The sequence below is a fragment of the Cornus florida genome, unplaced genomic scaffold (genome assembly GCF_030987335.1).
Source record: "Cornus florida cultivar Cherokee Brave unplaced genomic scaffold, ASM3098733v1 CherokeeBrave_3.0.0_Hap2_Chr08, whole genome shotgun sequence".
Taxonomy (NCBI): Eukaryota; Viridiplantae; Streptophyta; class Magnoliopsida; order Cornales; family Cornaceae; genus Cornus; species Cornus florida.
The window spans coordinates 53,337,325-53,349,497 of NW_026775578.1; the positions used below are offsets into that span (position 1 = coordinate 53,337,325).

General features: G+C 37.3%; 1 protein-coding gene across 1 annotated transcript; it reads left to right on the top strand.

The window, feature by feature from the left end:
• The first annotated feature begins 3,697 nt into the window (after positions 1–3,697).
• Positions 3,698–6,123, top strand: LOC132268651 (pectinesterase 2-like). The gene is made up of 4 exons (XM_059769469.1): positions 3,698–4,189; positions 4,676–4,882; positions 5,019–5,260; positions 5,958–6,123. The coding sequence occupies exons 1-4, from the start codon at positions 3,704–3,706 to the stop codon at positions 6,121–6,123; spliced, it is 1,101 nt and encodes a 366-aa protein (XP_059625452.1). The 5' UTR covers positions 3,698–3,703.
• The last annotated feature ends 6,050 nt before the right edge of the window (positions 6,124–12,173 follow it).

The window sequence follows — 12,173 nt, forward strand, 5'->3', positions numbered from 1 at the left end:
GCAAATACATCTGTGTTTTGAGATAAAAAATTAACTAACTCCTGCTTCTCCTCCTAAGCGAGTCGTTCCCCCACTCTGGTTGTTCGTTCCGGTCGGAACTAATCGATCTGCACATCAACCAGGGGTTCTTCAGTCAAGTCCACCAGCTTTTCCTCCCCATTCTGCTTGGAGGGAGGCTCCTGTAATTGCTATCTCGGACTTGCTGAACGAATAGGAGCTTTCCCTTTTCCGGCACGCTTCAGCGTTACTAAATAACATTCTTTAGCTGCAACCTGGTCCCTATGAATGTCAATCACTTTGGTCCCATCTAGCCCCAGGCATCTCATTACTTGATGCAGAGTGGAAGGAACACCTTGAACTCTGTGGATCCACCCTCTGCCCATCAGAAGATTGTAAGAGGGATGAATTTCAACAACCACAAAGGTTTCCATCAGAACCCTCTCGGTAGCATGTACCCCTACCTCCACCGTACCGATGGGCTCCACTCGTTTTCCATCAAACCCTAGGAGAGGATTCCCAGTGGATTTTAGCCGATCCTGCTTGATCTTGAGCCGATCAAATGTATCCCTTGGCATGATGTTCGCACTACTTCCCGGATCAATCAGAACTCTGCGCACCAAGCATTTGGCCACTGTCAAACTTACGACCAACGGGTCCTCATGAGGGATCTGAACATGCAATAGATCTGTTTCGTCAAACTTTATTTGCGTTGATGCGCTCTGTTGGTGCAGAGTGTTTACACTGCCTATCCTTCTCTTCATCTGTGCCTAGCTAAGGCGTGTTCGAAGCAGTTCATCTGACTCTTCAGCAGGCTTAGGCCGACCGTGAATTGCATTGATTATTCGGACTGGTTGCGTGTTGTGAGAATTCAACTTCTGATTCATCTTCACGTGCTCCATTAGTCAGTTCTGTTCCACTACCGGGCCTTGAATATAACTTGCGAACTCCCCTCTGGCTATCAGCATCTCTACCTGTCTCCTTAGGTTCCTGCATTTGTTAGTCTGATGGCCAAAATCAGAATGAAATGCACAGTGCTTAGACTGATCCCTTTGTTCGAGGGGTTGTCTGATTGGTAAAGGAGGTCGGAACTTATCTTTATTTTCTTGGTACAGTCTTGCTAAGGTAACTTTCAATGGAGTAACCAGCTCTTCCTCTCTGGGCCTCTTCTCAGATTTCCACGAGGAACGCTGTGGCTGAACCTACTTTTGTCTGATCTTTGCTTTGGTCTTTTCTTCCGTGGATATGACGGATGTCTTCCGAGCGTTTGCTGGTTCTTCTTCTTCCAAGCGCACAAATTCATCGGCTCTTTCATTAAGTTCATCCATAGTCTTCGGCGTGTTCACCACCAAGCTTGTGTGGAATGGAGTGCCACGAGTCATGGACAGTATAAACGCTTGGACTGTTGTTGAAGGGTGACATTCAATCACCATACTCTTGGTAAGGTTAAACCTGGTTAGGAAAGCTTGGAGACGCTCATTGTTATGCTGCTTCATTGTGAAGAGGCTCAAAATGTCCTTCGCTGGACGCTTATTTCCATAATATTGGCTTATGAACCGATCACACAAGCTTCGGAAACTATCCACTGAGCCCTTCGGCAGGTTCTTGAACCAATTGAGAGCTGGTCCAGCCAGACTCGTAGGAAAGCACTTGACATCAAAGAGTCATTCTCAGTGTTCAGAGCCATTTTCAACTGGATGTGATACACATGATCGATCGGATTGGTCGTTCCGTCGAACAGAATGAAAACGGGCATGGAAAATTTCCTCGGACTCGGAGTATTCAGAATCTCATTGGTGAACGGTGAATCAACCGTTCAAGCTACTGAACGGAGTGCTTCATTTTCCCTCTGGAACCCCGCGGTTGCTCTCTGGTCTACAGATCTTCTCTTTGAGCCATGATAGTCGAACGTTGCCATGGAAGGCCGATAAGTCGGATCGAATGATCTGTCCTTAACAAAATCTCTACGCCATGGAGGCATAGCTTTGTGACGATCCAACTCTATTGATTCACCTCAGCTGAGCGTTTCTTGATGTGGATCAAAAGTCATTGCTTCATTTCATCGGATCTGCTCACGCCGTAGATCCACGTGAGTCGATCATTCACGATCATCAATACGACGAAGATTTGGCGGCAAACCGTTTGGCCGGATTTCCTCGTGGTGAGGATCTATCAGATTATTTCCGACCTCCTCACCTTGATGTGCCGCATCGGTACGTGCACCTTCTTCTCCTACCGGAAGCAGTCGCAGAATTACTGGAGCTTCTTGAAGCTGCATTTCAGTCCTGAGATCCGCATTTTCTCTCCGGAGAGCTTCGATCATGCTCATCAACTCATCAAGTTTCACCTGCTGGACGTTCTCTACCGTATTGGAGTTCTCACCCCCTATCATGATTCCGAATCGAAGCAAAGGCATGAATTACGAACTCCGAAACAGATCAGAGCGTCACCGATGTAAATTCCGTTAGATCTGGCTCAACTTCACCGAATCGTGGTTACCGTTTGCTAGATCTGAGCTTTTCTAACTTTGAACTCACCGGACCTGACTGCAATTGAACAAATCACAGTTGTGTCATTCCGAAGCAAATGCCTCAAAATTGACAATAAGCAAGAACTCTTTCTGAAGAAACTACAATCTCACTGATCTGGATTCGACTTCCAGGAATCAAACTGTGTGCTCACAAACTTGATTGAACTAACATGATACTGATCAAGCTCGAATCGATCTTCTTCGTTGTTCCCACAGACGGCGCCAATTGAAGATGCAAGAAATTCATTCTCCTTTCTCTCTCTAGAATTCTTCCACTTCCATTCCCTTTTCACTCCCTCCGTAATGACCTATTTATAGTCCATTACAGATACTCTAACTAACTGATTACATAGGGCTCCTATTCAAGGGTTTTCTTCCTCTTGGACCTGACTTTCCAATGGACTTGATCTTCTTTAGTGGATCCTCCAAGCTCGGCCCATTCCGTGGGGCTTTTGCATGGGCCACACTTCAATTGTTTGACCCGACCCCATGCCAGCGAGCTATAACCAGCCCATGCCACTTATTGCATCCTCACTACTCAATATATGATTAGAGATAAACGTCACCCCCCACCATTTTCCTTTCTTTAATTAAGCTTCCAAATTTCCATCCTTCAGACAAGATGAATAACTGTATCACTCTAGTACACTATGGTTACTCACCGAACACATTTTGTAATGAGTTGTGATTATGCACAGTTAAACAGTACTATTTGTAACGAGTTTTGCATATGCACGGTTAAAACAGTACTCTTTGTAGACTATATGTAAATTTGGGTAAGGAAGCTATTTATAATGAGTTGTCCACCAAGTTCAATTCAGTATCCTTGTGCTAACATTCTTTTGTTTGTCTTAGTTTAGACATGCACAGTTGGACAAAGTGGGCTGTATTATTGTTCATGAACAAACTCTAACAAGAACTACTGAACGCATAATCATTGTCCCCAACTGCCCCTAACTAGAGTCACGCAGGACTCACTCTCTTTAGGCTAGGAGAATGGCATTTTCGTTGTTTTTTCCTTCATGGAGGGTGTATTAAATGACAACATAACAGTGACTACAAAAAGAACCCCTAAATGGTGGATGGACACTCCAGACTGCTCATATAAATAGACCATCCATTCACGAATCAATTCATACTAAAAAGAAAAACAGAAACTCATCACTGGCGGGAAAAATGACAATGTCCATAACCATTGAAGCTGTTTTGGTAACCATTCTTCTGACCATCACCATTGTCATCTCCGATGACACGGTACTTATCCCGGCAGATAAGTCTCAAGTGAAGAGTTGGTACCAAAATAGTGTCAAGCCCTACAAGGCCCGAAAGCACACTCTGGACCCTGCCCTTATGACCGCGGAGTCCCATGCCAAAGTGATCAAGGTTAGGAAAGATGGAAAGGGTGACTTTAAGACAGTGACTGATGCTGTTAAAAGTATTCCGGACAAGAATACTCGTCGCATCATCGTGTGGATTGGAGGCGGAAACTATACTGAGAAAATTAGGATTGATCGAAACAAGCCATTTGTCACGTTTTATGGTTCACCAAATGATATGCCAACGTTGGTTTATGATGATACAGCAAAGGAGTGTGGAACTGTTGATAGCGCCACCTTAATTGTAGAATCCGACTACTTCATCGCACTTAATCTTATAATTGTGGTGAGTTACATATAAATCACTGTTTATGTTTAAGAAAATTTGTGTTTGCCTATATCATGCTTCCTCCCCCCTCCCCCTCCTTTTTGGGTAGTTTACTGAATTCAGTATTAGATTAAAATGAAGAAAGAAATCACTATAAGGGACTAGATTAACCCTACACTTTTGCAATTAAAGCTGCTAGATAACACAACAAAAGCTAAAGGTCTACAACTTTACAAAAGTGACTCTAACGAACCCTTTTAAGATTAAGGTGAGAGTGAAATTTGAATTTAAGACCAAGCTTAACATTTGAATTTAAGACCAAGCTTAACATTTGAATTTAAGACGAAGCTTAACATCTTGATCACTGGTTTCTCTAAAATCTAAAGTTATTAGGGAGGATATAATTAGTTTTATTTATTTATTTATAAACAACAAAACTGTAAATTTTGGATAATTATCCCTTGTATGTGTGTGTATTAAAATTTTCATGGTTTGTTGTTTTAGAATTCGGCACCAAGGCCGGATGGCAAAAGGGAGGGAGCGCAGGCAGTTTCACTAAGGATCTCTGGCGACAAAGCAGCATTCTATAATTGCAAAGTCCATGGATTTCAAGACACCATCTGTGATGACAGAGGCAAACATTTCTTTCAAAACTGCTACATTGAAGGCACCGTTGATTTCATCTTTGGCAATGGCAGATCTCTATATTTGGTATCAAATCGATCTCTCTCTAGATCTATGTGACTTACGTATAAACAGTCATTAGATTAAACCTTACATTTTTTACAAATTGAGCATTTATATTCTCTTGAACAATAATTGATGTGCATGGATGTTTTTGGTGCAGAACACGGAATTACATGTTTTGCCAGGTGAAAATATTGCGATAGTGACGGCACAAGCAAGGGAAAGTAGCTCTGACAGTACTGGCTACTCGTTTGTTCATTGCAATATAAGTGGTTCTGGGAGCAACATTTTCTTAGGCCGAGCCTGGAGAACTTTCTCTAGAGTAGTATACGCTTACACTCACATGAGCAATGTGGTTACCCCTCAAGGATGGTCAGATCATTATAATCCTCAGAAAGACAAGTAAGATGCACGCACGCGCGCACACACAAACATATATATATATATATTGAGGGAAGAATATTGGTGTCAGCAAGAATCACAAGCTCTCTATATTTAGTCACGGATTAAGACAATTTTTAAGATATATGAAAAGCCAAATGAATTATTTTATACATATATCAGTTCAGCGATTAAATATAGAAAGTACGGGCTCTTGTCACAATAAAACTTTCTTGATATCATTATTCTAGAGGAAAATGTACTAAACTTGCTTTTTTAATATAAAAAAATGATATAGTTATTTTTCAAAAATACTAGAAACTTCCATAATAAACTTAAGATAATGAGTAATGCAAGAAGATTGATAGGTGATATCATCGTGATGTTAGAAATATTAATAACATCATCATGACGTAAGTCCTCACTCACCTAAGACTCGGATTCTCAATTATTTTTTAAAAAAATAGGACCCTTTACGGTCTTCCGTATTAGTGAATATTATGTCTAAGAGAAAAGTAAAATGTTAACGTAAATTTCTTTATCTACTACTCCCTAATCTCATTCTTCCCTTTCAGAAGGGACGGACTTATCTAGTTCTCAATTACATACACATATCTCATATATATTATTTATAAACTTTTGGTAATGCATTGTCATATATATATATATATATGTATGTGTGTATGTATATTTTTTTGGTAATATTACGGAGATGAAGTTTTTGCAGGGTTTTCTTTGGAGAATACATGTGCACTGGTCCAGGGTCGAACACTACCAACCGGGCAGAGTTTTCAAAGAAACTAAGAGATGTAGATGTTAAACCCTTCATCTGCCTTGGTTTTATAGAGGGTTCCAAGTGGTTGCTTCCTCTTCATATGGTTTAAAGTTCATTGTCACACAGGAAGGACGTCATGCATGTACCTTATGGACCATCACACATCAACCAACTCCAATGGCCTATTCTCAATTTGTCAGCCACTTTGACACAATTCCTCCTTGTTAATTTGTAGCCATGGAAGCTAAACAAGAATTGAAGTGGATTTAGCACTACCTTGACTTGGACATGAGCAAATGTCAACCACTTTCTCTTTATCTACTTTTATCTACTTTCTCTTTGTGCTTATTATTATTATTATTACTCTTTTTCACTTTTCTTTTTATTTAGAAAATCTTTTACCTCAGCAAATGTCATGTATTAGGAGAAGCCACTTGGCGTTGAAAAATGTACATGCAATTTGAAAATTCAACAAACACAAACCTTGACTTGGACACACTATTCAACCACTTCATATTTAACAGAACATGAGAGAGCCATTAATCACAAGACTAAAAATTGAGAGAGATTATTTGGCAATTCAAACAAATGGGTAAGAGGGAGAGAGACGTTTTTACAAGATACAAACGTTATGAGCAAAATTATTTTGGAAGTTCTTTTCAATACACCATCACTTCTGCATGAGTCATGGCTTCCGTTATGCATGAGTTCTATCCACAAGCTCTCTCTGCATGAGTTAGGCCAGTCTGCCTCTTGTGCTTGTAGTTCTGTTCATATATATATATATATATATATGTATAAATTGAAAATTTAACTTTAAAAAAAAAATGCATACTGCTGATAGTTTATCAACAACAACCTTCATTTTCTCAATCAATTTTCTCACTCACGCAACAACAATCTGCCATCAACCAATTTTCTCACTCACGCAACAACAATCTGCCATCAACCGCAGATGATAAATCATATACTTTTCAAATTTCCTTACTCCACTTACAATTATAAGTATAACACCACATTTGCAATTACAAAAAAAAATATAGAAATATTGATCCTCATTAATTAATCCTGTGTCTTCTTTGTCTTAAGAAACCAAAAAATTCATTAGTTGTGATATATTGTCTAACCCACACTAGATTGGTTCCTATAGAAAATATAATTAATTACCAAATTGTTAGAAAGAGTTCGTAAAACTTTGAAAAATGATATCTACAATTTCATCTGCATTTCTAAAATTATGTAAACATTTCCTTAAAGTTCACATGTTCTCCTGCAAAAAGGGCTCTATGGATTGATGATATTATTATTATTATTATTTAAGATGTTAGTATTCTTACAAACATGGTTGGGGAATGCCGAAAATAATTCCTTAATTTATTATTTATAAAATTTTGGGGATTAAAACAATATGCCAAAGCTAAGATTTACTCTTTTGATAAAAATGTCAGTAGATAAATTTTAAGAAAAATCACCTTCACCTAAAAACCAAAAAATAAAAATAAAACAATGTTTACAATTGACTATAACAATTCAAGAACTTAATGATACTGAAGCACTCGAATTAACCACTTGATCTCAAATCATAATCAGATCATTTTCATCATACGCACAAATAAATCATCCTTAGATCTCTAACCGTTAATATTTTTTTAAAAGTTCCCTTGAACCAACCTTGCATATATGTCCCATATCACTCGATCATTTACAATTTTATTTCCAATATTTTATTTCTTAGCAAGAATGTACATAGAAAAAGAAAAAAGAAAAAGAAAAAAAGAAGGTACATAGAAATATTCAATTGCAAAATAAAGAATTTACAATCTAATGGTATAATCTCTTTTTCAAATGCGAAAAGACTAGTAAATGAGTTGATGAGCCCTTGAATTTGGTAATAAATTGTTTTATGTACATACTATTCCCAAATGCTTCATTGATATATTATTAGATAAGATGAAATATTCACACTTTCTCATATAGCATAGAAGATAATATGACAGTGCAGGGTGAGAGGGAACAACCATCATCAAAGAAGAGAGAAGTAGTTACTATAATATTGCTAGGGGTGCAATTTGGGTTAGGCAACTTGAACCCAGCTTGATTTTTCACAAGTTTGGGTAATCATTTTCAAAATTAAGGTAGGGTTTGGATTGAAAATTTTCAACCTAAATTTAATTAGTGTTGAACTTGGGTTGAGATGCTATCAACCCGAACCAACTCGAATCTAAATTCTAATATTATTTTCATATATATTTTAAATTTTAATTACATCATATATAATATTGTATGTTAATAATTATGAAAATTAATTTTTTAAGAATTTGTTTGTAATTTATTAAAAATTTACACAAAATTTTTAATTTTTTTTTTTTGTTTAATAGTAATTTAATCTAAAACTAATTTAAGATTATATTAAATTTTCAGTGTGAAGATTAATTATATGAGTAATCCGAATTAACCCAAATTTTTAACCAGAAATCTAAGCCCAAGTTGGAAGCTGGAATTTAAAAGTACAAGGAGGGGTTAGGCTCGAGTTGAGTAGTTAGGGTTGAAGATATGATTAGGGTTGGGCTTGTGTTTATCGTTTCATATGATGGGTTGGGCTCAAATCACTGGTGGATCCAAGGGTGGCCTGGGTGCGTTCAAGCCCACTCAAATTTTTTTTTTGCTACACCTAATTTTAACCCAGTCCAAAAAAATAATAATTTATTACTAATATTAACCCACTCAAAGAAATATCAACCCACTCTATTGACAATTTCTGAAATCGTTTTGGCTCAAGTTATACCTCAAAAAATCCATCTAACTTGCCCGAGTTGCAGCCTAAATCTTGCAAATCCAAACTACTAGGTAGACCCATAAATGTTATACTAATTTTTTGGGAGGGGAGTGAGGAGTTAAAAAGTCTTTTTCTTATGGGAAAATTACATATAAATGGAGTCAAAGTTCCATATTTACTTAGAGGCTGAGTCAAAGTTCTATATTTCTCTAAAATGGATTGCTGAGGTGGCACATGGTTTTTTACTGTTTAGAAATTGTGGTGCCTAAAATACCCTTTCGCGAAGGTACTACTTTTTCTTCGAAGGTACTACTTTTTTGAACTGAAGGTACTACTTTTTGGTGTCCAGGTACCATGTTTTTTAAACACCCGCGAAGGTACTACTTTTTCTCCGAAGGTACTACTTTTTTGAACTGAAGGTACTACTTTTCTGTTAGGGAAGGGCATTTTAGGCACCACAATTTTCTAAACAGTAAAAAATCATGTGCCACCTCAGCAATCCATTTTAGAGAAATATGAAACTTTGACTCAGTCTCTAAGTAAATATGGAACTTTAACTCCATTTATATGTAATTTTCCCTTTTCTTATCTCTTCAGGGCAAATGTAGAGGTGTTTAAACTTGTACGAGATAAAAGACTAAAAATTTTGGGTGAAAATTGTAGAAGAGGTTTACGAAATCATTCCAAAAAACACAATCACAATGGGACACTTTTCAAAAAAAAATTGGGTGAAAATTGTAGAAGAGGTTTAAGAAACCATGCCAAAAAACACAATCACAATAGGACATTATTCCAAAAATTTTGTTAATATTTTGAATTGTTTGATTGAGATAATTTATATTCTATAAGTCACTTGCGCTGTCATGCCAGGTCGACCGTTCAGATTTCTCTTTTTATAAATAATTTTTTAATCAAAAAATTTTAAAAAAACAAAAATTAAAAAAAGAAAGAATGTAAAATGCATTAATTCAATTCTTTTATCATTAGAAGTTGAAAACGTTTTGCTTTTAAAAGCACTCTAACATCAATCTAGCTGCTTCCACTAAAATCTTGACAACGCGACATCACACGTACCCTGTCATGATGAAACCCAAACTCGACGGCAACAATGGAGAATTTTCCGGCAACCGGGCTGGAATAGCAATTTCATGTACACAAACCCAACTACAAACTTGGAAATTCTTGAGCAATTTACCCGAACTTAGAGCAAACAAGTACAGAAAAAAAAAAAAGTGAACACCATAAGAGAAAACAAGGACAGCGCAGCAATACCCGGATCAAAAGGAAAAAAGCCACAGAAATTAATTAGCAAATTTTCCAACCCAAATTGACAAGCCACAGCCCATAGAGGGAGAGAATCCACAGGGTCGTCGGACTAGAGAGGAGAGGAGACTCATCCCAAAACAAGAACGCACCACCATGGCGGACTCCAAATCTATGATGGACGGAGGACCTCTACAGTGAGAGGAGCAAGAAGCTCTGATAAACAGAGACGCCTATTCTTCATTATGGAGAGATTGTTGCTTAGAAGGGAGTATCAATGTTCTTCACTACATTTGAAGGAAAAAAGAAAAAAAAAACAAAAACAAAAACAAAAAACATATGGGTTTTCACAGAGATCCAAACTAGTATGTGTAGGCTAGAGGAGGTGCAAGAACACAAAACAGACTGACTTTTTTTCTTTCCTGAGTGGATGAATTTCAATAAATAAACTGACTTCATTGATAACAATATGCAGAGACTTGCACTATTTAGATGCATACACACAGTTTCTAACCTATTTATGAAATTACAGCAATAAAGCCAAACACTAGCATTATTCGAGATGGACACACATGATCATATCATGTGCGTGGGTAGCAAATGAGTTGTGATTTGATCTTGTTGAGCTTGATCACCACATCTTTCATGTCACTTCTCTCCTCCGTTAATCCTGAAGAACACTGCATCCCTAATTCCATGATGGCCAGAAGACAATTCTGTAGGTCACTCACTGGTTATCCCCCATATGGTGTCCCCAACAGGTAAACTATCCACAACTTCCATTGCCTTGTTCGGAAGTGATGGCTCACCCATTGCCTCAAACTCAGTTCTCCAACGAACATGTCATTCGTCGGCTTCTTTTTCGTAAACATCTCTAACAACATTAATCCGTAGCTATAACCATCACATTTCGTAGACATTCTTCCTTCAGAACCATACTCTGTGAAACAATTCAAAAGTTTCAAGAAACACAATGAAAAGAAATTTCATAGTTCACTTTCATGAACTTGGAGTTGTCTATGAAAGATATGAATGTTTTAGAAGATATTTATATATATATATTTTTTGATAAGTTAGAAGATATATATATATATATATATATATATATATATATATATATATATATATATATAAAAAGAAAGAAAAGAAAATCAAGTAGTGACATAAGCTGGACTCTATTGTGTTGCATTTCATTTTCAATACTAGCATATCAGTCACACAAATACCAGCCTGAGCATACAATAAAGTGAAGTGTTTAATATGTTTAAACAACACAAGAAATATGTTATTCAATTAGAAGCCCTACCGACCATTAATGTGTTGGCCCTAGAAGTGAAAGCCTATCGAGAACACGTTTGAAATAGGAAGGATGAGAAGTCTAACTCGCAACAAAACATAAGTTTCACTACTGTTAGAAATGTAACAATAATTTTAGAAAATGAAGGCGGCAGAATGAGAAGATTTACCTGGTGCAATGTAACCGAGTGTACCTAAAGTCTTGGTTTGTGCTGCCGTCTTGTCAACGAAATTTTTTGCAATTCCAAAGTCTCCCACACGAGCAACCATTTCTTCATCTAAAAGAACATTGTTGGGCTTCAAATCACAATGGACCACAGACTCCGGTTGACCATCATGGAGATATTCCAAAGCTAATGCAACATCATAATACATGACGCTCACTCTTGAAGGAAATCTAGGCAATAGTTCCCAGAATATAACCACTTATCAAGACTTCCGTTAGACATATACTGCAGAACCAAAGCTCTTAACTCAGGATTGGAGCATGTACTTTTGATCTTTACTAAATTCCGATGGCGTACATTTTGCAACACTTCACATTCTGCATCAAAGCTTTTAAAAGCTCCGTCAAGTTCCAAATTCAATATTTTTACAGCGATGATTGTCCCATCTAAAAGAACTCCTTTGTATACAGAACCTTAGCCTCCTGATCCAAGCAAGTTGGCATCACAAAAAATTTTTGTGGCATGGCGAAGCTCCATATATGATATCATTCTATGCTCCATTATAGATATCGAGTCAACTGAATTTGAACTCCGTGCAAAGCAACAAAGATTACTACTGATGCAACTACTGGAAGAATACATTTGAGAAAAACTTGT

What these genes read in the sequence shown, in the direction of transcription:
- LOC132268651 (XM_059769469.1), top strand. Translation starts at nt 3,704, where the DNA reads ATGACAATGTCCATAACCATTGAAGCTGTTTTGGTAACCATTCTTCTG. An exon ending in CACTTAATCTTATAATTGTG is followed by an intron (nt 4,190 to 4,675) that starts GTGAGTTACATA and finishes TTGTTGTTTTAG; the next exon opens with AATTCGGCACCAAGGCCGGA. An exon ending in TATAATCCTCAGAAAGACAA is followed by an intron (nt 5,261 to 5,957) that starts GTAAGATGCACG and finishes ACGGAGATGAAG; the next exon opens with TTTTTGCAGGGTTTTCTTTG.